Source organism: Armigeres subalbatus, chromosome 2, assembly GCF_024139115.2.
Source record: "Armigeres subalbatus isolate Guangzhou_Male chromosome 2, GZ_Asu_2, whole genome shotgun sequence".
Classification (NCBI taxonomy): Eukaryota; Metazoa; Arthropoda; class Insecta; order Diptera; family Culicidae; genus Armigeres; species Armigeres subalbatus.
In genome coordinates, this window is record NC_085140.1 from 395,806,267 (window position 1) to 395,834,192 (window position 27,926).

At 38.0% G+C, this 27,926-nt stretch overlaps 1 protein-coding gene across 4 annotated transcripts; it reads left to right on the forward strand.

The window, feature by feature from the left end:
- The first annotated feature begins 2,948 nt into the window (after positions 1–2,948).
- On the forward strand, positions 2,949–27,912 carry LOC134213226 (repressor of RNA polymerase III transcription MAF1 homolog). 4 transcript variants are annotated; one of them, XM_062691981.1, is made up of 3 exons: positions 2,949–3,569; positions 7,622–8,626; positions 27,608–27,912. In XM_062691981.1, exons 2-3 carry the CDS (start codon positions 8,282–8,284, stop codon positions 27,887–27,889), a joined length of 627 nt encoding a protein of 208 aa, XP_062547965.1. In that variant the 5' UTR covers positions 2,949–3,569; positions 7,622–8,281; the 3' UTR covers positions 27,890–27,912. The 4 variants fall into 4 exon arrangements, with proteins under 4 accessions (XP_062547965.1, XP_062547964.1, XP_062547967.1 ...); XM_062691980.1 differs by having other exon boundaries at positions 2,949–3,560; XM_062691983.1 differs by lacking the exon at positions 2,949–3,569 and adding an exon at positions 3,623–3,644.
- The last annotated feature ends 14 nt before the right edge of the window (positions 27,913–27,926 follow it).

Genomic DNA, 27,926 nt, shown 5'->3' on the forward strand with positions numbered 1-27,926 from the left:
TTTTTTGGCAGATATCTAAAGACAATAACTTTGTCTAGCGTGCTAAAGTGAAAATGTAGCAGAAAATGCTAAACTTGCCGATCTATTAGCGAAAGAGAGCGTGAACAAAGAGAATCTCTCTTTTGCACATACGACCTATTCTCAAAGCAATCTAGATTTGTGCGCCCTCAAGCAGCATGGAAAGAGAAATTCGAAGAGCGGGAAATGTTTGACAGCCTAGTATTGCATTTTTCACGAATGATTAGATTCGCTCGACGAAATTCAAGAGTTGTCAATTTTGTATTTCAAGGCATTTTCGACAACCTTTTTATAGATTACCTTGATCGTCAAGCACGTGGTCGGTTGAGAACAATGGGACTGAATGTAAACATCGTAGCACCAGCTGGTTTTGTTGTGTAAACATGATCAGCTGGAGAGCTGAGAACAATGAAAAAATATGTAAACATGAGGGGGCTTGCGGCAGCTGTCACGATCTTCAAGTGAAATGCGCACGGTAGCCAGCAGCGAAATCGAAAGCGAAATCTGAGTAAGACGAAATTTTTATCATAAGAGTCTAAATGGTGAAAAAAATCGCAATAACTGCAATATAATTTTGTTAATGGTATTGCATTTTTCACGAATGATTAGATTCGCTCGACGAAATTCAAGAGTTGTCAATTTTGTATTTCAAGGCATTTTCGACAACCTTTTTATAGATTACCTTGATCGTCAAGCACGTGGTCGGTTGAGAACAATGGGACTGAATGTAAACATCGAAGCACCAGCTGGTTTTGTTGTGTAAACATGATCAGCTGGAGAGCTGAGAACAATGAAAAAATATGTAAACATGAGGGGGCTTGCGGCAGCTGTCACGATCTTCAAGTGAAATGCGCACGGTAGCCAGCAGCGAAATCGAAAGCGAAATCTGAGTAAGACGAAATTTTTATCATAAGAGTCTAAATGGTGAAAAAAATCGCAATAGTGATTTCAAAATATTCCTCTACTCGCTTGAGCGCAGAAAAACGGCTCTATCCGCAGCACCCAATACAAAACTACTAACTATTAAGTAGAAAAAAATGAGCGTGTGTAGTTTTGCTTGTCATTTTCTGACAACAAAGAGAAGAGGATGTGAGATATTCACGCTCATTTTTTTCTACTCAATAGTGAGTAGTTTTGTATTGCCGTCTCTTTTTTCCCACAGAAATTTTACTCACTTTTGAAAAAAAAAGTGGAACCGCTCAAAATTTGAGTAGTTCCACTTTTTTTCAAAAAATGAGTAAAATTTCTGTGCGAAAAAAAGAGACGGCGATACAAAACTACTCACCGGTGAGTAAAATCAAAATGAGCGTGTTTATTGCATTTTTCACGAATGATTAGATTCGCTCGACGAAATTCAAGAGTTGTCAATTTTGTATTTCAAGGCATTTTCGACAACCTTTTTATAGATTACCTTGATCGTCAAGCACGTGGTCGGTTGAGAACAATGGGACTGAATGTAAACATCGTAGCACCAGCTGGTTTTGTTGTGTAAACATGATCAGCTGGAGAGCTGAGAACAATGAAAAAATATGTAAACATGAGGGGGCTTGCGGCAGCTGTCACGATCTTCAAGTGAAATGCGCACGGTAGCCAGCAGCGAAATCGAAAGCGAAATCTGAGTAAGACGAAATTTTTATCATAAGAGTCTAAATGGTGAAAAAAATCGCAATACAAGAGAAAAAAAAAACTTAAAATTAGGTACTTCGTTCCAACACGCTCATTTTAATTTTACTCACCGGTGAGTAGTTTTTTATTGCTGTCTCTTTTTTTCCCACAGAAATTTTACTCACTTTTTGAAAAAAAGTGAGTAATTTCTGATGGGATAAAAAGAGACGGCGATACAAAACTACTCACTATTGAGTAGAAAAAAATGAGCGTGAACTGTGCGCTGAGTAAAATCACAATGAGCGTGTAAAACAACTCAAATATCAAGTTGTTTGATTTACCCGTGCACGGTGTTTTCAAACCGTAGCTCTCGGACTTTTTTTTGTTATCTCTGTCACTCGCAACTGCGAGAAAGAGTACACTATGCGTACTTATTAGACTGGCCCAGGATACAAAAAGTCGTCCGATTCTACGGGGCACCCTCCAGGATTTTGCCTTTGGGTAAGAAAATCATTCTCTGAAAATTTCAGCCAGATCGGTTATTGCATAAGCTGGCGCAATTGATTTGAAGTTAATATGGGGTTTTCAGCCGAAATATATGGGAAAATACACCTCTGTTACTATTTCGTACAGGAAATTGGATAGAAAAGCCCGAATGAACCCAGATTTGTAGGAAATAAAGTTAACATACCAATGAACAATTCGACATAAAATTCTACTATGATTAAATAAACTTTAAATTAGTTTTAAGCTGATATATTTTGAGTTTGGTTGAGCACTTTGAAATTCATTAATTGCCTTGAAAACAAGCGCATGTAATCGAAGGTAGCTGCGATATGTGTTGTGGCGCGCGTGCAGTTACTTATGTTTCAGTGCGCGCGAAATCACGCATCGCAGGCACCTTTGATTGCATGCGTATGTTTTCATGGCAATTAATGAATTTCAAAGTGCTCAACCAAACTCCAAATAAATGAGCCAAAAACTGATTTAAAGTTTATTTAGTAATAGTAGAATTTTATGTCGAACTGTTCATGGGCATGTTAACCTCAATTCCTGCAAATCTGGGCTCAATCGGGCTCTTCCATCCAATTTCCTGTACGAAATAGTAACAGAGGTGTGTTTTCCCATATATTTCGGCTGAAATCCCCATATTAACTTCAAATCAATTGCGCCAGCTTATGCAATAACCGATCAGGCTGAAGTTTTCAGAGATTGATTTTCTTACCTAAAGGCAAAATCCTGGAGGGTGCCCCGTAGAATCCGACGACTTTTTTTTCTCCCCATACTAGGCTGGGCCACTCTAGTACTTATTCACTCTTCTTCGTCATTCTTTTTCAATTCAGTCCAAAGCTTCGTCCGAGTCGGTTCGTGAAATTTTCAACCAAAACAAAAATAGCTACCAAACGGTGAAAAATCGTATCCAAAGTGATTTAGCGTCGCGCAAAGTATCCGTTGCAGGTGGCCTCGTCGAAGGGATAAGCGATTGTTCGCCGGAATCGAAAATTTAAAGTGAAAAAAGCAATATAAAAGCTCAGTCGTTTTTCTCGGTAGCGCTTAGCAGCAGCGAAAATGATGGAAAAATTCAAGTCCTCTTTGTACATCTATATGTAGCTGTAGTGGATCCAGTTCCTCCTACGGTTGTGTGCGTGTGTTCTTGTTCCATTCAAGTTGTCCCACCAGACGTGGAAATATTGCGTGTGTTGACAAAAATATCGAAACCCGGAAAATATGCTTTGATTCATTGCGACTCCTGTTTATTATGACTAAGAGCTAGAGCAGTAAAGTAGCCTAGCCGAAGCTTGTTTGTGGAGGCAAAAAGAAGAGCAGCAGTGCGTGACGACGCATAATCGAGAAAGACGCCGAATTGTAAAAGTGGATTACAGCAAACACCTCTCATTGAGGAAGTGAAGCGTTTCTAGAGAGCAGTTTCACGCAGAGTGAGTGAGGTCACATCGCTTATAGATTTCGTTTATTTGTATAAGACTGGGGCTTTTTGAAGGATTTATGCGCAAAAGTATTACGTAGGTACATGTCTAAATATAACGTTAAGCAAACATTTTAGTGGAATTGTTGAAAATTTTATACAAAAATACATTGTGAAGTACATACAGTGAAGATATATCAGCTTCCACACTGATATTCTTCCCTCCCCCTTCATACGGGAGCTTGGCAGAAGGAAGGTCGTGTGATATGTGCCATCACAAATATTGCCCTACGCTCGCTTTCAAATCGACTTCTATAAAAACATTCTTCATGCCTGCCGTATCCTAACGGAACTATCAATTCTATACTTTCGCCTCTAATTCTATCATGAACATGTACGTCCAAGTTTGGAAGATGATATTAGCATTTCCATATCATTTAATATAAGTTAAAAGTAGTTGCACATAATCGTAAAGAAAATTATTTTAAGCTTTTTAGTGGAATGTCTTCACTTGTCATAAGACGAGTTTGTACCATCCCATTTAACTCCACCACTAGATTGTACCTTGACAGATACGTATTTCGACCTCAACAGTAAGGTCGTCTTCACTGTCTCGTACTTGACTCGACTAAGAAAATGATCCCAGCTTACATTATTTATACTATGCGTAGGTAAAATAACTTATCTAGGTACATTTACAACGGTGCTTACTTATACTCGCTTGTTACGTTCAATGCTTAGGTATAAACTTGAAGAACCATGAGCAGGCTATCATTTCCTTGATCTTTATTTAACAATGAACCATTAGGCAGGGTTGTAGAAAAACGTTCAAACTAGAAGTCAATCATACAACACATTTTAAAATTCAGCTTTTGGAATGAGCTATTGACAAACTACTAACTAATCGATCGCAAATTACTAAATAATCAATTACATCCTTGTGAAGGATTATTGTTCACTACAAACCAGTAACGATTCCTGATTATGGATCGGCTGTACGTTTTAATTATAATTATTGAACGGCTGCTCAGTCTTACAATTTTTACGACGAGTTTGTTATTCACCCGAAGTTTCTTCACGGGGATTGTCTCTTTTTCAATAAAAAAAAACAATTTTTTTAATAATTTTAATAAATATAAGTAACGTTTCTTTAACCTCATTCTATCGGTTCAAGGACTTTCAATATGCAAAATTTGTGCGCGTAAATTTATGGAATAAAGAGATTTTGATAAGCGTACGATGATATTCAGCTTTAATAAAAAAAAACAATTTAAATTTTACCAAATCGTAACTTGTATTGAAAGATTTCTCATTTCAGAGCAGTGTATGACAACATTATTTTCACTTGTCATAAGACGAGTTTGTACAATCCCATTGAATTCCACCACTTCGAGTCGAGTTAAGTACGAGACACTGGAGACGTTGTTGTCCTACGTAACATATGAAGTGATGAATTTAATCATGATGGTTCTTAAACATCATAATGATGTGAACTTGACAGATTACCTAAGTAGCACAAACAATTGGGCATGATGAAAAGCATTTGGTGACATCTAATGCGTATCAACGGGCAATATGAAGCGTATATTCTGAAATCCTTCGCGGGCCGCACTTTGGGGATCACTGCCTTACACGGTAGAGGATATATATCCAGGGTGTCTACTACCTGGGAAACCTGGAATTATCAGGGAATTTCTCCCCACCTGGAAAATACCTGGAATTATCAAGGAATTCCTGACATAATCAGGGAAATTTCAATACCCGGTGATCATGAGTGAAATTCTCTCAAAAGATGAAAAAAATCCCTAAAAATATTTGAATATATCAAGCATAATTTTTCATAACGACGTATGTAACAATTATGAGGATTCGAGAAATCTTTTGCAGAAAGTTGGCAAAACTTTTTCTAAAACTGTTTTAAAACTAAATCTTTTTTCAATACTTTTTTCCGCTGGCATGCGTCATTACATGACACGTAATAAGCGTGCTTCACATCAAATCTCAGTTCATTCAAATTCACTGTGAAAAACGATAAAATTATACATACACCGGTATGCTGCACGCACGTCGGTGTACATTGGTCGGTTTTCCATAGTGCACGATTGACGCAACTGCAGTTTTGTTTTGTTTTGCTTTTTTTTGGTACATAGGTCGCTCTTAGTTCCCATATGTTAAAGCGACGTATGTAACAGTGAGACCTCAAAAATAGAAATTTTTACATACGTCGATTCGCAAAAAGATTGAATTAAAGAATTTCAAGATCTGAAATCAGTAAAATCGATGCGTATTATATAAAGCCGCGTGTGATTGTCACGTTGTATTAAAAACCCCGTTTTGTTTACTTTTGTTACATACGTCGTTATGAAAAATTATGCTTGATATACCAATCAAATCTATTGAAAATGTAGTGACCGTTAATGGATTACTGTTCCGCAAAAAAAAAACGTTTTGCCATCTTTTAAAAAATTCCTGTAGAATTTCCTTTGTAAATTCTTTTGATTAGTTAGGATTTTTCAAAGCAATTCCTGGAGGAACTTCCGAAGGAATTTCGGGATCAGTTTTTTTTTTCAAGGAATTATTCAAAGAAATCACTTGAAGAGTGTCCATAAGCAATTTTCTAAATTATTTCTGGACGAATTTCGAAGCATTTTCGAAAAAAAAATCCGAAGCATTTTCCGAAGGTTTTAACAGTAAAGCGCTGGTGGCGTTGTAACCATTGAAATTATTCTGCCAAAATGTGCTTCAATAAGCAGATTACGATTAGATTATTTATCGTAGTAAATATCGTGCTAAAGCGGAGAAAGAAAATTGAATGTATGGGGATGGCATAAGTTGTTGTTTATCATGATATTTATGATCATAAATGGCGTAATCTGAATTGGCCGTAACTTGGTCGTTCGACATTTGTAGTACCGGTACCTTGGCTTTTAGGTCCAAGCAAATTAGATGTTGGTCACGCGAACAGGTATAAATTAGGTATGAATCACCTATTGACAAACTACTAAAATTAATTTAATGATCGAAACACTAGTCGATTCCCAGCTGATAGTTGCTCGACGCCTTGTTTTTACACTGTTTTGCCCGTTCAGTAAATTTTCTGCAGCACCACAACGTCAAAATTACGCAGATTTAACTCGTCGTAAAGTAAAGCAAGCTTGCAATTTCTAGTTAAGTTTTCAATTGTGATCATTACTTCATCATGTACTAAAAAACAGAATCTAAGATGCATCTAGAAATAACGGAAGCTTGAACCCCAGCACAGGTCTGCAACTTAAACGGTGATATTTGTCTAGGTTAGTATCCCCTCTTTGGCAAATAACTCGTTAAACTCATGGACCTACCTCCCATTATTTTCATACATTTTACGAGATGGCATACTCATGTTATAAATAGAAGAAAAACTTATCTATTAGTCAGTGGCGTTTCCCTAACCTCAATCTACCTGTGCACTGGACTTAAATCTAAGGAATTGGTCTGCGGAAATGCATAGAATAACAAGATGTTGATTAGTTTAAACGACTCTGAAAATTTTATTTTTCATTTGGGTTGTCAAAATATCAAAATTTTCATTTTTTGTGTCAGTGCACAGGTAAAAAGTGAGGTTACGCGACGCCACTGCTATTAGTTCATCAACCCCAGAGGCATTTTGGTTTTCTAATCAGCCAATCTCTTCCTGAATTTACTGGAGAAAACAAAAAATATGCCTACAGCTTGTTCCACTTGTCATACAATACGAGTTGGTACTAATCCATTTGATTAGAAACACTACTTGATTGTATCTTTACAGATTACGTTTCAACCTTAACAGAAAGGTCATCTTCAGTTTTTTGTACTTGACTTATGGCAATTGACAATGAATCCTAAAATCCGCTGGCAAGAAACCAAACCTCAGTAAAAAAAATGATGTACTATTTACCTAATGTTATTCTCCGTGTTACATTTGCCGCATTATCCTTCATCTTGGCTAAAGGTCATCGATATCATAGAAAGATGCACTTCATTCATTATTCATTAAATATATTCAGCAAGAAACTGCTCCCTATTACCGTAATTTTGTTTCAATTTTCAAATTAGAATTGGTGAAAGTGAATGTACAATAGACTGAAGTATACAAGCAGAACACTACAGTGTTGTAAAACAAAGACAACATAAGGAATATTTTTTTGGTGAAAGTGATTTGTGTTACAGGTTTGAAGAAAAGAGTATCCTAATTGCTCCGCGGTAATCTCGTAAAGTTATCGCCCAACTGTTGACCCATATTAAATGTGCCCGCAGCGTACGCAGAATTTCAGAAGTCGTCGAATCGCCAGCACCAAAATTTTGAAGAAGAGACTCTGTGTGCACCCGACAACCATGTTCAGAATCGCCAGAGTCAACAACAGCTTAATAAGAGAGCGATCGCCCAAGATGGTCAAGTACTCAGCACATCACTTGTTTGCCGCCACGAGTGGGCTTCACCACAGTTGCTAAACGAGTTATCTCCGCTGTGTGGAGGATCTTACTGCTGTAAACAGCACACAAGCTTAGTTTTGTAAGCATAAAGGCATCGTTCGAGGGTGTAGAAAATTGTTCAAAATAAAGTTAAAACCAACATCTTACCCACTGATCTTAAAACATCGTTAAATAAGCTAAAGTTTCCACACCGTTTAAATTTCCGAGAAGAAAAACCAACACGAATACCCACACTTCATCATTTCATCTCGCATAAAATCGTCATCTGTAAGATTGATCAAAATGAAGCTGCTGGAAAGCACCAGTTTCGAGGCAATCAACAATGCCCTTCACATCCTGACCGGCGACAGTACCATCCATGGTCGCATCGAGAGCTACTCCTGCAAGATGGCAGGCAACGATAAGGCTCTGTATAAGCGGTTCACCTCGGAACAGGCGCCCACCGATTTACAGGCCCTGTCGCCGCCCCAAACCCTGCAGGATTTTTCGCCTCAGCTCCTGCGTAACTCCTTATCCGGCGACGAAGGTGTTACACTGTGCGATACCATTTCGCGTAAGACGCTGTTCTATCTGATCGCGACGCTCAACTCGGCCTTTGAGCCGGACTACGATTTCAGCGATGCGAAGGTAAGTCAGATTGATCTTCTAGTAACTAATAAGAACGATATATGTATGTACCGGAACTATCCTAAAATGGAAACGAAGCAATGTTAATGGGTGCTGATACTGATCTTTTCGTATGTCTCGGCCGCTTATTGTTTTATTTTCCAAATTAGGCCGTTACAAATATCCGAAAGGTCAAGGGGGAGGGGGATAATAAAAAATAAATATTAAAATGAAAAAAAATCTAAAAACTCCTCGGATTTGTTAAGGAATGTTTTGAAAATCCTCAAAATTATTTGAATTTTATTTTGTTGCCTCCTGAAAATATTATTTTTTGCCAAAAAAAAATCCTTGGGGGGGAAACAAAATGGATTTTAAATATTTGAATCGGCCTTAATAAATTCAGTCGATGCCCGTGTGCGTTGTGAGGCAAGATGGTCGTATTCCCTTAAGCGGTAACCAATGTAAAATAGTGTAACCCCTTCGAATTCTGCTGATTTGTCTATGAAACACTTTTATGGTGCCTTGTCTTTGACATAAGTATCAATAAACACTGATTAATGAAGCAGGGTGGCCACCGAATCGGAAAAAAATAATTTTCATCAAGTTATATTCGAAATTCTTCTATTTTATATTTTTTTAATTTGTTACACCGGAAAACACCTTAAATAAGAAATAAGTGAAAATTCCAGTATTCCAATATTGAATGGGAAGGTTTAAACTTGTAAATAATAAATTCAAAATATTATTTCAATGGAAAACAATGAAAAAATAAAACGAAATTCTTAAAATTTAAAATAAAACTGATTAAATTACGAATCGAAGGTTTTGATTGTCTAAAATGTATTTATTTATTTATTCAGACTAAGGCTGAAGTGGCCTGTGCGGTATATAAGAGTCTTCTCCATTCGGCTCGGTCCATGGGTTGGCTACACGTCGTATCCGTAGAGGACTACCGGTCTAATGAGCGTTTTGTAAATTGTCGATTTCCAGCCACTATGCGTCTTCGAATTTCTCTGCTGGTATCATTTTCGGCAGTCACCAGTGAGCCCAAGTACACAAATTCTTCTACCACCTCGATTTCGTCACCACCGATGCAAATTCGCGGTGGGTGGCTCACATTGTCTTCTCTTGAACCTCTTCCTATCATGTACTTCGTCTTCGACGTGTTGATGACTAGTCCGATACGCTTAGCTTCCATCTTCAGTCTGATGTAGGCTTCCTCCATCTTCTCAAAGTTACGTGCCATAATATCTATGTCGTCGGCGAAGCCAAATAGCTGGACGGACTTATTGAAAATCGTACCACTCGTGTTAATCCCTGCTCTTCGTATTACCCCTTCCAAAGCGATGTTGAATAGCAGACACAAAAGACCATCACCTTGCCGTAACCCTCTGCGGGTTTCGAAGGGACTCGAGAATGCCCCTGAAACTCGAAATACGCACATCACCCGATCCATCGTCACTTTGCTCAACCGTGTCAGTTTATCCGGAAATCCGTGTTCGTGCATTAGCTGCCATAGCTGGTCCCGATCCATTGTATCATTAGCAAGGAATCAATAGTCGAGCAACGCCTAATAATATACCCTTTGTCATCAACAGAGTTTGTTACTGACAAATAACGGGCTTGGTAGTCATATGGCTACTGCTTCTGTCTCATACGCAGGAGGTCGTGGGTTCAATCCCAGGGCCGTTCCATTCTGCTACTTTGTATCTTTCTCTATATTTCTCAGTTGCTTTCTTCTATCTATAACATTGGCAACTCGTTAACCAAGACGAACCTCTGCCTCTCGAACCTAACCCAAAAATACCAATAAATTCCGTATGATCTCGTGGCAAGTGCAGAGGTATATTCGGCTTGCAGTGGGCGAGTGATTACATCATCATTTCCTCCCCCTTCCCTACATTGACTTGCATTCTGACGTGGCAGGCGCCAGTATGACCTAACAAATGAGATTACCAGTACTTGTACATTGAAGATGAGTGCTAGTCCCAAGCAAACATCTGTTGGTTCTGTGTGTAAGAACAGCTGATCTGGTCATAATGGAGTAGCAACTACGGGCAGTCAATCAAGCTCAAGCTCAACAGAGTTTGTTACTGACAAACGCACCTTGCAACAAGCCTTTGTCAGAACCTGAACACAATATGACAAGAATCATTTGCCTTGCATACTCCGATATTTCCGAGAATACGAGGCTTTTTTTGTAATCAGAGTAAGATTTTCAAATATTTTCATGAAAGTTGAACCTACGATTGCATAAAACCGAAATTTTCTCTAGAGAGAATGCAAAATAACGGAATGAAAAGTTAGCAAAAAAATTGTCTTCTTTTTTGTCGCGGACAAAAATTTTCGGATCTTTGTCATTATTATCTACGACAAAAACAAAGCTTTGTCGTTGGTTCTCTTTGGTCGTGTGTTTCGTCTGCGCATCGGCGAAAAATTGATTCCCTGATCATATGCGTTTTGTATTCGCAGCATTTCTGCAGTACCCGCCTGGTACTGCCCCACGAACTCCCTTGCAATTGTTGCTAGTCGACGGCATAAAATTTGGGAGAGTACCTTGTAGGCGGCGTTCAGCAATGTGATTGCGCGTTTGTTGCTACAATCCAGCTTATCGCCCTTTTTGTAGATGGGACACACGATACCTTCCATCCACTCCAGCGGCAAAACTTCCTCCTCCCAAATCTTGGTAATGACCCAGTGCAGCGCTCTAGCCAGTGCCTCACCACCGTGTTTGAATAGCTCTCCTGGTAGTTGGTCAACCCCAGGGGCTTTGTTGTTCTTCAGCCGGCCAATCTCCTCCTGGATTTCCTGGAAATCTGGAGCCGGTAAAATTATGTCCTGCGCGCGTTCTCCCAGGTTCATCACCATATCGCCATCCTCGTCTGCCACATCGTCATTCAGGGGTTCTTCGTAGTGCTGCCGCCACTTTTGGATCACCTCACGCTCGTTCGTAAGAAGGTGATCCGGGGGCACCGTGCCAAGTGCAGCGGTTGCGCTGCTACCAATGGCGAATCGAATATCTCTCCAGCCATCTTCAAAAGACGGTCTAGGCCTAGCTGCTTTTCCGTTGGGAGTGCCACTTCCAGCTGCTGCGCGTATTCTTGGGCTAGTATACCGTCTTGTAGCCGCCCAATGTTAAGCCGCGGCGTCCGGCTTCGACGGGTGTTGTACATCGTCGAGAGTTTTGAACGCAGGTATACTGCAACGAGGTAGTGGTCGGATTCAATATTCGCACTGACGATTTTGACGTCCCGCAGTTGGCATCCATCGTATGGCTGCTCCAGCTGTGCATAAAACGCTTGTTTCTCGTCGTCGGATCTCCCTTCGTATGGGCTGTGCACGTTGATGATGCTATAGTTGAAGAATCGGCCGTTTATCCTCAGCTTGCACATCCTTGCGTTGATTGGCTGCCACCCAATCACGCGTTGGCGCATCTTTCCCAGCACTATGAAGCCGGTTCCCAGCTCGTTGGTGGTACCCAGGGTTGTTAATCGATAAATTATTGTCGTTAATTTAACGCCATCTTCGATAACGATAACGAATGTACGATGATGCTTCGTTGACGATAAAGTGAGCGTTGATTTATCGTTATGGTTATCGAGTCTTCGTTGATTTATCGATAATTATCGAGTTAACTGTAATATGTCCTGCAGGTAAAAAATATAATATTTACAAGTTGGTTTTGCAATATGCTTTTCTTGCATCGCCCTGAAATATTAGGTAACTCATTTAAATCTTGCAATTAAGTTGGGGTTCAAACACATTCTAATGATCATTCATTCAATTTCACAGATAGTCTTGGTTTTTCATAATAAAGAATCGTATTTCTTATGTTTGAATCACAAAACATCTATTTTGGAGATCCGGAGAGCCTACCCCTACATGTATAACATAATTATGGTTATTTTATGATTCAGAGAGTAGATTAACCGAGTCGTGCTCAATTCATCACGGAGGGTATTTTCACTGGGTACACTGATCCCACATACATGGGTCACTTTGTAACAATAATTAGTCACTCCATTTTGCATGTTGATCAAATGGAAGTGACCCATATTAGTGTGTGACCCATGATTGTGGGGTCAGTGTACCTATGCCTGACATGAAATACTACAAATCTTTAGCAGTTGAAACCCAATTCTAAATCCCCAAGTATTCCGATTCCAGCTACATCTTCTTGATTATCCGATGAAGATTGTCTAAGAAAAAATCATCATGCGTTATCAATAGATATGTCTCCATCTCAAAGCAAGTCTGTCTGGTTAGCACAAATATCTGCGTTGTATTTGTAGCCAGTGCCATATATTCCAAACACTTATGTAGTGATTAATAGTCCATCAAGCCAATGACAGAACACTTGGTTTTTCTTCGTTTCGCGCCTATACGCCATTGAGCATTTTTCTAGAAAGTCCCGCTCTCAATGAATATAATCTCTGGTCAACCCGCTACAATGAGGGTCATCATTGAGCAATTTTGGAAAAGATCAGTTTACATAATTCTCGCCTTCTGTCAAAATGATACATAACTTTTTTTCTCGTAATCTAGTAACCAGTAAAGTAAATTATCGAGTTAACTTACGTTAAATTAACGTTGAATTATCGAACTCCGATAATTACTGAGTTGATGCATCTTTATCGTAGCAACCGATAACGTTGAACACAATTAACTTTATCGGCGATAACGATAAATTAACGATTAACAACCCTGGTGGTACCACAGCTTAGGTAGAAGGCCGTTCGATGCCCGTTTTTTCACACTTTCTGTCCCGTTCAGGAGATTTACTGCAGCGCTACTTGCAGTTCCATGTTCCAAGCTTTCAATCCTGATCCTTTATTCGTCGCCTAGATTGTTGCCGATTGTATCGAGTCGTACTATCTTCTATGTCGTTTGTAATGGTTGTTTTTGAAGGCGGCTCATTGGGCCTGCGCAAACCGCCTGTCTCGTCTGAGGGCCGTCGTGTCAGGGCTGCAGCATGTTTAGCGTCCCACCTAACACCAGGACTTGGGCTTGTGCGCTTTGAGCGGCACACGGTCGCTTTGGCTGAGCCTACTTGCAGATACGAGCAGCTTTTTATAGAGGGCTCACTGTCAAAACCCATTACATCCTAGGCATTCACCACAACTCGCAAATGGCCTGGGGAGGGATCGTCAAGTCCATCAAGCCCTTTCTTGCATATGTTTGCGTTTTTCCATACAACTGCGCCCACTCTAATATATAAAGCCTGTCCACGTCAAATTTCGAACACTTAGATAATGTCGAAATCATTTGGCGCCATTTTATCAATTTGGACGAAAATGAAAGCATACTGGACAGTACCCAAAAGAACATAAATATTCAGCTGTTATGGAAATTGATCGTCTCAGTGGTTTGTAGAAATTTTACAAAATCACATTGGAAGATAGGTGTCAAAAATTTAACGTGGACAGGCTTTATATATTACACATCAATATCAAGGGCGTCTCGTTGACTTTTGCTACACCTGTTCTACCATCCTGGTAAAAAATAGTAATCAATCTGAGTGGCTTCGAATGAAAGTTGTGCATTTAATCAACCTTTAATATTACAACCTTTTCTTGTACAACTTAACCAAATATTAGAAAAAAAACCCAGATTAATCCACCTAGCGGTGATGGCGCCTTTCTCGCGCAAAAGGGTAATAAATGTAGCCTTTACGCTTACACCTCGATGATGTACAAGAAAGGCAAAACAGTTACACCGTCTAATGTTATGATAGAAAATTCACACTAGTAGACGACAGATGGCGCTGCCAAAAGTTTCTCGAATTTCCTATGTTCGAATTTTGACTTTCGGACAATTTCATAGTACTATGAAACTGAACGAAGAGCATACTTACGCCTAAATGCGTGCAACACGAGCATCTTTATAGTACGATGAAACTCTTAATGGGAGCAAGCCACGGATAAACTTCAAAAATATTCATAGATGCAAGGCATTTTTCATAACACATTATTGTTCTATGTGACTATGTCTCATCACTATTTTAATATTATCTTTTTTATGCGATTCGCAATTATTATGAAATTCAATAATGATCAACAGCGTTTTAGTCTCTGTCGGATGCAACTTGTTGCAAGAAAATCGGTAAAGAGTTACTATGTGAAAAATTGGCTAATGTTTTTATAGCATTTTGTGCACACACATACACACACGGACAGACAGACATTTGTTCAGCTCGTCGAGCGGAATCGATTGGTATATAATACTATGGGTCTCCGGAACTCTTATCAAAAGTTCGTTTTCGGAGTGAAATGATAGCCTTTCGGTACAACTTTGTTGTACGAGAAAGGCAAAACATTTAAATAGAAATGATTTACAAAACAATAAATAGCTTATTAATCTCTTTTTTTTTGCCCCGTAAAGCTGGTAGATCACTTTTACGTAGTGTTTTACGGTGTAAGATCTACCAAACCGAGCCCTAACTTAATCCATTCTTCAAGCTAGGGCAATAAGTTGTGGTATTTCAACGATTTATCGTATTTAGTCCTCTCTACCAATTGCAGTTTTTGAATTATAACAAAATTAACTTTACCCTGCACATGGTTGAAAGACTCAAATTCCTCTCGTTTGATGCTAAATTGTATGCAGCGGAAACATATTTTCTAGCAATTAGTTATAAAAACCAGGACCCATCGACCTATACTGAACTAACTGCTTGAAAAAATTCGAGTCAGGGTTCTATGGGTACTAACTCTTCATGAACTGGTAAACAATGTTAGTTCGAGGAACACATGGAAATTCTTGTTACTGAACAACTTCTCTAGATTGAAATGGGCTTGTAGATAGAGCTTAATCCCGGGTTTATAGCTTTACTGGTGATATTCTAGAAGCAAGACAAGGATGTGGCTAGGGATCCAATGTATGGCCAATTAACAGTATTACTGTTCTGTTTTCTCAAGGAAAGATTTGATAAAGGGCGCGCCTTCAATGAGAATGCTCTCTGTGAAGGGTCTGAATAGCGTGACCGTGTCATGTACTCTTGGGAAAAAAACAAGAACTGTATCGAAACCGATACTTCATTGCTTCTCAATAGTAATGAAGTAATTCGACATGCACTTAAACACTAAGTCACTTAAACACTCGTCTAAAATCTAACTTGGTAACAGTTGGCAATACATAACTGGATATTTCTCAGAATAGAGATCTTCTAAATCGGCTCATTTCACCATTCACCTTACAGATCTTTTTTTTAGCAGTAAGCACACATGTTAGCAAAAAGAAGCAACGAATTTGGTGCTGTATTTCTTTGTTTAGAAAACGGGACAGTTCCCCTAAAATAGGACATTTTGCCAAAGTCTGAAAATTTTATAAATAGATTTTTTAACCTTAAATCATTAATAAAAAATCTATAAATGCACTACATTTGCTTGAGTAAATAAGGGCTTAATAGTTAGAAACAAAGCAATTCTTATTATGCATTTAATTATTAGTTTTATTTCCAGAGGTTTTGAATAAACAAATTGCTAATAATTCTACACAGCATGGAAGTTGTCGTTTCCAATATCAATACCTATAATCAAACTCCATAGATTCAAAAGTTAGAAGTTAAATGTAAATACGTTATGTTTATACAAGTCCTACGTCTACTCGCGGTTATGTTGAAAACATTACCCATTGCTCGTTTTTTCAAAGCACAAATTCATAAATATGCTAAATGAAAAAAATGCCATAACTCCACCACAATTTCAGGATATTTGGATTTTGAGTTGTTGCCTCAATTCGAGGAGACTTTATCCCTCATTAGGCATCGATATAAAAACTTGTCTAAAAAATTCAAGAAAATATGATTTGTTTTCAAGCGGCTATTTTTCTGTAGATTTTGACAAATGAAGGGTTTGCTCTAAACAAATATTTATTGAGTAGATATCATAGAACGACTTGGCGAGCGTGGGGCGTATCCGAGGATGGAGAGATGCGGCCTCGAACCGTGCATTGTGGCGTCAAATTGTTGATTCAGTGTTATCTGTTTAGATGTTAACTAAATAAATGAAATGAATCATAGAAAGGTGTTCAAGTCGCCCCAATTTTGAAGATTGCATGCGCTGTCGAATTCTCTAGCAAAAATCGTTCATGAATACGCACAGCAAGTCGTATCTGCGTATTTTGGATTAAAAATGTTTAAAAAATCAGAGAGCATGGTCCTCATTAGAGGTCGAGCGTTCAATCCCAGGCTCGTTGTACATGAATCTTCATAATTTTTGTATCGTTTTCTACCAAAACGATCATACGGTTGTTCCTATCGCACTAAAAATGCCAAAAACATCCGTGGCATTTATGACAAATCAAAGAGTTCTCTGCATCTTTCTTAAGTAGCTAACCCAATGATCTTAATTTTCACTCATTCTCACGAGAAGAGAATGCTCATTCACGCAGATTTTCGCCGAGAAATAATTTTCAGGAAAGTAAAACAGGTGTTAAGAGTAATAACTACATTTCGCTCACTGCCAGTGGCGTAAAAATAAGATTTGCTTGCAGACTACTCATAGTTTTGAGTTGTCTTGCTTTTTACTAATATTGAGTAAAATTTTCGTGAGGTTAAAAGAGAGGGCAATACAATTTTACTTAGTCACTGAATAGGTAAAAGTTACCGAGTACGCATTTCGATTCTCTTCTGAGTTCGTTGTAGGAGAAAAGAGTGGTGAGTGAAAGATGTTTTCCGCCACAAATTTTTAAAAAAATATTCTCATTCGACCCAAAAACGCTTGATTTCGTCTTATCGAACTTGCAATTGAAATTGGAAGTCACTATTTGGTCACTTTTTCTACAACTGAAAGTCACTATTTGGTCCTTTTTTTCGTCAGCTTCGGTCACTAAAGTCACATATTTTGAATGGCTTCGGTCGCTACCAGCCCTGTATTCATAAAAAATAATTTCTGTCAGTCTGACCCTTATGGACCTTATGGACTTATTGAAACTACTGAACCAATGGGCGTGAAAATTTGTATGCAGAGGTTTTTGGGGCCGGGAAAGGTTCTTAAGATGGTTCGAGATTCCTCCCACCTCTCATACAAATGAAACACCAATTTCTTCATAACTCAAGAATTAATTGAGCAAATGGAACTCCATCTGACATGTGGAGGTTTTGGGATATGGCATGTGGACTGCCTAAGACCGCATATTAGTCCCATATGAAAAATACTTTAAATGTAGAAAATGAGAAACAAACATCAAGCCTACTTGTCCCATCTTAAGAAAGACCGCATGCGGTCATTTTTCATCTGGGACAAACTCTTGATATTTTTTTCGACTTTTCCTGAACAAACATTCCTATTTTACAGATGCATTCGATAATATTATGATGAATATTCTAGATTCTAGCTTAGCTTAGTAGGTTAGACTTAACTTAGACTGACTGTACATATAAATGGTTGTTACTCCGTGATTGATCAGAACTGGTGCAAATTGCACTACGATCTTGACTACGATCCAAGTGAATATCGGTTGGGATTTACCATCTATTCTCGAAGTGCTCGTTTCAGCAGCTCGCAAATGTTGATCAATAACGGCGCCGGCCAAGTCCTTACAGTCAGTTGGGAAAGGGAAGAAATGTTAGTGTGTGGTTATTGTTGTTACTAGTGACCGAGAATACCTCTGCATCTCCACAATTACCACGGGAAGAAAGTTGTGTTAGTTAAGTGGGGTAATCAGTAACATAGATCGGGATTTAACATAGAAAGTACTATGTGAACTATGCAACTTTTACACAACAGTATTAGCATTTCCTTAATTTGTTCATTTGTTTATTCTTCGCGAGAATAAACATTCAATCGCTCTAAGTGAGCGATTGTTCTTTTGAATTTCGGATTAGGCGCCCGCGTCATCATTTCTTTAACGTGAGGAAAGCAAAATTAAAACGCGATTAAAATTTAAAATAAAGTAATATTTACGGTTGTTTAACCGCATTGATAGCAATCGGAAAGCTAATGTCAACCAGCAATCCTCATTTAATCTCTACTTGAGGTTCATTCTTATTCAGCCAGATATTTTGTTAATTTACGTTTTACATGTCGTTTATTTTGCATTACTTTTGCGCGCGCGTGTGTGTAGCTTGCCTTGACTACTATACCGTAATCAGGATCTCACTGGAATTAATGTGCACGGTCGCTTTCCAGTCATCATAAAATTGTACCTGGTACAATACAAGATACTAAATTGAAGACGATATACAATACACATTGTATGGAGAAGTACATATATCGTCTCCACTTCAGCATCCTACACGACACCATATACGTTCATGTGTTGACTGGGTTTGATAGGGCGAGGGCATGTACAGCTTTTATAAAGGTCTAACAGAGCTCACTGTCAAACCCCGCCACATCCTAGACAGGCCCCCTAACTCGCAGTGTTCATGGGGACTGAACATAGTCCCTGCTTCCCCGTTGAATATGACCGTTACAGATTCTAACTCAAAAACGACGAAAACTCATATGGGACCAGTACTGGTAGTTTTCGTGACTGTCATGTGAAAGCGAAAACAGTTGCATTTTCATTTTCAAGCGACCAAATGAAAATGTAACCGTTTCCCGGTCACCTGTCACATTACAAGCACTCATGGTAGGAATGTTGCTTTGTTTTGAAATCTAAATTTCCAAATAGTGTCAATAGATCTGTGCAAAAAACGATGACTAGTCGATAAAATGATTGTATTGTTTTTGATTTTCAAGATAGGAGTAACATTATTGAAAATAAACAGCTTGTTTACAATAGTTTGATGCGCTTTCATGAAATAAAAATCCGTGAAAATTTGGCAGAATTCCTTTCATTGTTTATGTTTTCTATGAAAGCGGAAGAGAATAAAATGTAAATATCGCATGACCTCTCTCAATGAAAATGAAAATCTCAGTACTGTATGGGACTGATATGCGACCATAAGCAGTGGAGGGAAGATATGTTTCGGTGGTGGTTCAAAACTCCTTTTCCTCTTAGAAAGGAGGGCTCCCATACAAATGAAAGAGAAATTTCTGCACAACTTGAGAACTTATCAGATAATAAATCAATTTTAGTTTTAGGCTAAACGAAATTCGTCGGGTCTGCTAGTATCAAATAAAGAAGTTCGTAATCTGAACAGACTATAAAACTATGGTATATATCGTTTTTGTAATTTTCGGTAAATGCAATAACGATTACATAAAACGAACAGTGTCGCATTACTTGGTTTAGTTGCAAGACACAATAATAATTATTGATATCCTTGCTCATATCTTACTCAAAAATTTAGAGATTTGAGAAAAAGTGCACGGATATTTTTTCAATATTTTATTTTATAATTTGTATCAGATATTCAGATATTCGAATGTTTCACGAAAAAATGCGAATATCTCGTTCTTGTAGACATAAGATATATAAGCGGTCGGCAGTGAGAAGACCCAACAAAAATATAAACTGCTGTTCATGTTCGTTTATGACGACAGTCGCCGAACGTCAGAAGCGAATGAAAGTCACCCTCCTTCTAAATTTAGTTTTCTGTTATGAAAAACACAAACGATCTTGGCGAATTGATGGTAAACAAGATGGAAATGCCGCAGCTTGATTGGCATTGCGTTTTGGTTTTCAATCGATTTTTGGATGTGCTAACTGCTGAGGATGTATGTACAGAATTCATATTAGCAGTTCTGTAAAGATTAATTAAATTTGATTTGCCTTGAAACATATTTCAAATGTGCATTGAAATGGGCACCTAGAATAGTTTTTTTTTAATATTAAATACCCTTAAATTCCTCAGATCTAAGAATTGAGGATAGAGATTTAGGTTTTTGGCGTTCGACGAATGTAAATTGTTGTGCAAAAAATAATACTTGATCCCCCACTGACTACCGAGAACCAAAATAGTGTTGTTCTAGTATATTTTTTAGTAAAGTTCCTCTAGATAAATTATCATTATGGAGTGACTATTTTTTTAAATTGACAAGCGTACTAATTTTGCATAACGGTTTGTGTGTTTGGACACTCTCAAAGATCTTTTGAGTGGCCATGCAAAATTTGAATCACCGCGCCTAACATTGACCAAATATTATCATTTCCGTATAAAAATGTCAACATTTCTATAAAAATTTACGATATTCAAATTGAATTTTTTTAACTCAACATGGGGAGGGGAAAATCTTCATTTTTAGAATAAAAAAATATTTTTTTAAATCAGAGATCACCTTTCTACTTCTATCAAAGCAAATTCTTGGAGAGGGATCAATTCCCCAAAAATATTTTATAATTCGATTTTCGACAGCCCTCCAAAAAATCGATTGTGTTTCAATAACAACAATTATCTACATACTGTCGTATTTTAGAAAAGTTAAATTCTGGCGACATTGACATGGTCCTAAGGCATCTGGCCCCAGTGAACCATTTTTGAAAAAAAAATAATGATGGCTTGCAGTATTTTACAAAGAGATTGGAATAAAACGTCCAGTATTTTATTTAGGGGGTCGTTCAACATTGATGTCACAGGTTTTGGGGGGGGGGGGGGTCTAAGTTTTTGTGACACTGCATATAAAATGTATACAAAAAAGCGTGACAGAGGGGGGAGGGGGGTCTAGAAATCTCAAAAAGTAGTGGACGTCATATTTGAATCGTCCCTAAGCTGAACTGGTCTACATGGCATGATCCTAGGAAGACCAGAATACGATTTTAGTTGACTACCATTTTTCACAGATATATGATCTCACACCCGTTACATGAACGTAGTACCCTAGTGATCGTTTCTTTCTTCGATAACTGCAGGAATTTTTTTTTTCCAAGGTGGAACCATGGAAAAAATCGAAAAAAACAATGTTTTAATAACTCCGGAACGCGCTGTCCAGCATTGCTAATTTTCAATAGCGCAGAACTAGGCCGTGTTCCGCGTCGAATGAAACCTGTTGAGAACAAATCGGATAATGCTAAGTACCAAAAAGTGTGTCTGTTGATTTATATCAGCTGAAAAAAATGACTTCCCTTGATCGTGTACCGACTTTCCCCTACCACCCGTTATCAACCTAGAAAGCTGGCATTATGTATTGGTTGTCAGCTCCAAGAAATCATGAACTCAATTTCATATTTGAATACTTTACAGAATTTACGCCTTTACTAATCGTCTAGACATGTATTGTTCGTTCATATTATTTGTCCAGTTCAATAAATTATTGATGGATAAACAGACAGGAAATAAAAATGTGAGATTCTGCTCGCGGAAAACTACACTCAAGTGAAGTATTGGTCCTAGTAGAAGCAAAATTTCTGTCTGGTTCCAGTAACAATCAATAAAAAAAATCATAATAAATCTCTCCCTTGTGGAACAAGGCCAAGGAACTAGCTCAATTTATTCATTATTTTCAATCCGAAAAAATCTGTTACATCTTGCTTGTGAACTTCCGTACGATAAGTGTGTGCCTTCTTTGTCTATACGTGCTCTGCGTTGCTTTGTATACTCACACTGTTCATGTATTCGTTAACTGAAACGAAAGAAACTGTTCTTCAAAACAGGGGCATAAACCAGTTTAATTCTAGACCAACATTTGAAAAGGGCGTAACAGCCAAAATTTATTCCTTTCGATTCTTCGTCTACATATAAAGCTATATATGTGGACGAAGAATCAGAAGGAATAAATTTTGGCTGTTACGCCCTTTTCAAATGTTGGTCTAGAATTGAATAGCCTATGCTTATGATCAGCTGATTTGTTGCTAACAGAAAACATACCCTAGGGGTAGAGAATCAAAATTTCATCGATGCGCATGCAAAATAAACGACGAAAGAGGAGCTACAACAATGCTAGTTTTTTATGGATTTGTGAAAAGGTTACCGTGTAACCAGAGGCGTCGCGTGATCAATTCTTCAACCTGTGCACCGTGTGATTGAAGTTGAATATTACGAAAAAAAAACGCGTATAAAAGGGATCCCATTTATCGAATTAAGTGAAGAACTGATCACTGTATCAAAATTCACAAAAATAAAGTTATAATAATAATATCGCAATAAACTTAAATTAAACTTAAAGTGACAATGCGTTAAATTAAGGGGGGACAAAAATTGGCATCAAACCGTATTATTTGATTGAGTGTTTGTGGTGTTTCGAAATGCTGCACTACCACAATCACAATTTTTCGAAGGACAGGAAGAGACAGACTATAGACCGACGCAGGTTTATTTATTGGAGAGTGTTCTGACTTGTCAATATCCCCAACTCAGCCATCTTGGATTTTTGTATGGAATTTATGCTCGTTTGTTTACGTTTTGCATTGGAAAATAATGCCTAATGAAAGGGCCTTGGACTGACGGTGGTAAATAATTTAGAACGCTCTTTTCAACGACTATTTTTGTCTTGAGCTTTAAAAAAATACCACCATCGATATTCTTCTCAATATGACAAATAAGTCATCTATCTATTCAATGGAAAGGTACCTATCTTTTAATTTTAATCAAAGTTATTTCGTAGAATGAGACTAGTCTTAATAATTGTGAAACGTTAACCAGAAAATTGAAATATATTAAGAATGATTTGACGACTAATAAACATTTGTAATTAGCATGTTATACATATTAGAAACATGGGGTCTGTACAATGAAGTTTATAATCTAAGCGTTCCTCTTTATACTCGATTAAGTTAAAAACCGAAATACGGGACTAGCGAAGTTGGATTTTTCTCGCAATCCGTACGTTAAACCTAACTTCGCTAATGGCGCGCTAGTCTAATTAGGGCCTAATTAGACTAGCGCACTACTAGCGAAGTTAGGTTTAATTGCGAAAAAAATCAAACTTCGCCAGTCCCGTATTCCGGTTTTCAACTTGACTAGCGATATTCTATTTTTAGTTTATTTCTTTGATAAATAATTTTCTTTTGGAAGGGCTGTTCTCATACCACGTGAACAGAAGTCAAATAGTCTTTGATGTGTAATTCCCTCCATCAGCGTACACTTCTGCTTATGCAATTTTTCATTAATTATTTGTCTGAAAGATGGACATCCTTTATACCACTATACCGAGTAAGTTGTTCACATGGTATACGAATAGCTCCTAAATATTTTGGATAGGTGTGTCGAAAAATTCTTCATAAGCCAAAATCTCAATCAATATGAAAGACGTTATTGCTCTGCTGATGTGCTTACCGGACTTCCGCCATCATGGGACGCTTTGAGAGAGCCTCTCTTTTCTTTCTGTTGTGTTCCGATTGCGCGCTCTTCACCCAATCGCGCATGCGCTGTTTGAAATGGTGAAGTAACCTACTCGGTAGGCAGTTAGGCACCAAACCGATGTGCTTTTCTGCATCGGCACCAAACCGTGCACTGCCAGTGATGAACGCTTTGACTACCTATACATCGCCGATTGCGATTAGAGCGGATGACCTACACATACAAAATAATGCGTGTATGATGCATGGCAAACCGTTCTCGACTGAAAGTGCACGAGTTGGACATGGGGCGGGGTGTCGTTTTGGTATCGTAGAGTAGAATATAACGCGCCCCCATCACATCATTTCAGTTGACTACCTCATATCACAGGCCGCCTATAAAAAAATCTGTGCATATTTTACGATTATGTATTTATTAATCGTCAAATTTGTACAAAACATATGATAATTGCACATAATCCAAATAATATTTGGATAAGAATGACAAGAAATTTATCTAGAGTTCAAATGTTAGGGACAAAATTGCTACCTGTGCAGTGCACAGGTTGCACATGCGGACGCGACGCCTCTGCGTGTAACATTTCCCCTAAGACGCTCGCAAATAATTAATCATTATTTTAGTTACATTACGCTAGATTCATGCACTTCCTCAACTAATAAACGCAATGACCTTGCATGAAAAATCACTTTAACTCGGTTTTTATCAGCCTTTTAACCCTTGAAGGTGCAAGGCGATTTTTAGAAGTCGTTGAAAATATTTTTAACATAAATAACCATGAAATAATTAACATTAAACGTATTTTTTGTTTGCTGTTTTTAAACAACATTGCGCATTTAAGGGTTAAGCAAGTAGGCTATTCAAGAGTTTTTTTGCCCAATAAAGAAGTTTTCTAAATGCATTTACCTATTTTCTCTCATTAGATGAACGATTTTCAATATTCATTTTGTACTCACAATTTTCATTAGTATAGCGTCACGATTAACCAAAACTTTTTGGGACCATATTTGGAGCACTCGTTTCCAAATTACAGTTTACGATTTTTGTTTGAACAATGTTTTGGCATAATAACCAAACGTAAGCAAGCCGTCTACTGGCATAATTTTGGTTAGAGCTTAAATATACGAAGATTTACAACGATAAATGTGCTCAACCACAGCACATTAGGCTAAGGCTTGAGCCATTTACTCTATTATTAGACGCTGCTCGATTATCGCTTTCGCTACAAAAGTCGTCTTCTTGAACATCTTATTACTCGAGAGCAATTTCTTCGTTTCTTTTTGCTGGAAAAAATCAAAAATAAGAATAGCAGGGGGAAAACTATTTTTAATATTAACAGTTTAGTACTTTAGATTAGAATTAATCAATGGTTATGATGACAGACTTTTTTTCAGATATGCTTAACATAGTCTGAATATTTATACACAACCTGGCAGTTAAATGTCTGTGGTGGTGGCTGGCCCAATTATTACTTCCGGTCTTTTACTATACTTAGTATAGTAATAGTCAAGCATTCGTTCTACATATTACTAATATGGGGGTAAGCGTGGTAAATTGTTATAGAATTTAAAAAGAAAACGAATGCTAAGACCAAGTGCCACTGGATGACTCCAAACGGGCCAGTATAATGTGGGGTAGTCAGGGTTTAACTAAATTAGCTAATAGTATAACTTATTTTGCCACGCACCAATTTCAGTATAATTTGTTTCTACGAATCAAATTCCTAGAAGTTAGGTTTTCAGCATTACTTAGCGCAAGAGAGGGTTATCATGAGTGATCAGCACTCATTGAACACAATGTTTAACGCGAATGTCAGCCGGGTTCGATCAAAAGTGTAAGATTTAGTGTAATTAGTTTAATTATTTTTATTTTAGGCATCAAACGTTAGGAGCATGTTTTCAGCGTCGCACAGCCCAGGAGAGGGTGTAAGCTCACAACGGTATAGTGTAGGCCGTCCTCGATTGGGGTCCTGTGGGTCGCATGTAGTGGCTGTGCTCAGGGCAGTTATGTGTTGAAAGCGGTTTCAGGGCAGTTAGGATTGAGTTTTAATATAAACAGATGTAGGATTGAACAAAGTTATAACCTTTAAGGTTCATATTGTGGAGACTATTGACAGCCAAAGCGTTGAGGATAAGCTTTTAGTTAGCAACTGAATTAATTTATCCGATTTGGAATCCTAGATTGAATAGTAGGTATATATGGACAATAATAGAAACTATATACAGTTATCATTTTATTAAGTATTGAGGATATGTTTTTGGTTAAGTTGAGTATCAGATGGGCATGTGTGATATCCATTAATAAGACAGAATTATTAGAACTGTATTTTTGTCTTTGTAGTAAGATTAATTACTTACTAATGTTTTGCGGGCCGGCGAGTGAAAGCGGCCCAATTCTTTTATCTACCTCTTTCCAGACGACCAGTGATGAAGAAAATCTTATTGTTCCGGTATCAGCAGTGGTATTCATATTCATAACAACCACCGTCAATACAGGAAGTCTGTGTTCACAACGTGATTACTTCAAGGACAATCCCAACATCTTCTGTGAATTGCAGATAAGTATTGCGTTTATATTTTAATTGCACTGAGCTCGTTCTAATCTGATCGATGAATGAATTTTCTTGTCACTAATCAATAGCATTTGTAAATTTAAATATTCCGTAGATTAGAAAAGCAAGTGCATATATTTCTATTTTATGGCAACATATCACAACGAAACGGACCCTTGGGAGCCTTAAGTAAGATCTCGGTCCGGTTGCATCTAAGGAGATCTTAGTGCAGTGCACACCGGACGTGTTGCCCAGTAGACGTATCGCTCAGTGGTATTTAAATACAACGCAGATAGGCTATGGTCAGAGGGTGCGTTGATATTACAAGATTACAAGATTACAAGATTACAACCTGGCAGTTAAATGTCTACTAATCTTTGAATCTTGGAGAACAAATATTTGAAGAACATTATTTTAATTTTTTTAGTGTAATGTCTTTATATGTCATAAGACGAGTCAGTACTACCACATTTAATTCCACCACTGAATCTTCACTTTACAGATACCTATTTTGACCTCAACAAAATAATCAAATGGTGGAATTAAATGGAATAGTACTGCCTCGTATTTTCAAGAATAGAATCTCATTTAAATATAGTACTGCCGATATGTGTATTGAAGAAAACATCCCATTGCTCATTAAGCTGGATGGAAGCCCTCAGGCCAGACATGTTAAACTGGATTGAAAATAGTCAGGGTTCGGATTTCTCACTCACTCACGCGACAACAGATCGCTCCACCATCCATTTTATCCGGATAAATTACAGTGCGATAAACTCCGGCACAAGCGGTGGTGCGAAAAATTGTTATCCCTCTTCCCATGTTTCGCGAAAATCAAATGCTGCTTACTTTGCTACTCCGAACTGATTGCATACGACGATGCGCCACGATAAGTAGTAGGTTCAAGACAGCAGTTTTTCTATTTGCTTTCAATCGGTTCGTGTGGTGGCGTGGTTATAGTGGGCGCGCTTTACACATTTTAAAATTGTTTTGGGTTCGAATCCCGTCGCGGACCTACATTTTTGTGAATATGCTTTTAAAACTTATCTGGAGAAGTGGCGAGGTGGAGAATTTGGTGGCACAAAATTAAATTATCCGGCAAGCCGGCGCTCGCGAGTTTATCGCCCGTCTTTCTATCCGGATAAAATATTGCGTGAGAACACTTGCTCAAAGGAGAATATGGAAAAATTGCACTCCGCTGTTTGGATCAATCCTGGGTTTTTATTCATATGAGTGAGAATTCCGAAGCCTGAAAATAGTTCATCGCTTCATCTTTCATGCAATAATATGCTAATATAATCGTTTCCATGTATGTTTTCTTCGCTTACAGAGTCATGAATTCAGCAAAGAACCATCGCTTCAGTGGGTTCTCAACTCGATCGAGGGAAACCTTTCGGCGGTGGCCGGCGAACAGTACCACAAGATTCGTTCTGCTCTGTGGTCCACAATCGAGGATGAAATTTCCCTCAATGACTGCGACATCTACAGCTACAATCCTGATTTGAACTCGGATCCATACGGGGAGCCAGGTTGTTTGTGGTCATTCAACTACTTCTTCTATAACAAGAAGCTGAAGCGCATTGTGTTCTTCACATGTCGGGCCATCAAGTAAGTAGATCATAGATATTGTATAACCTTGTTCTAGTTAT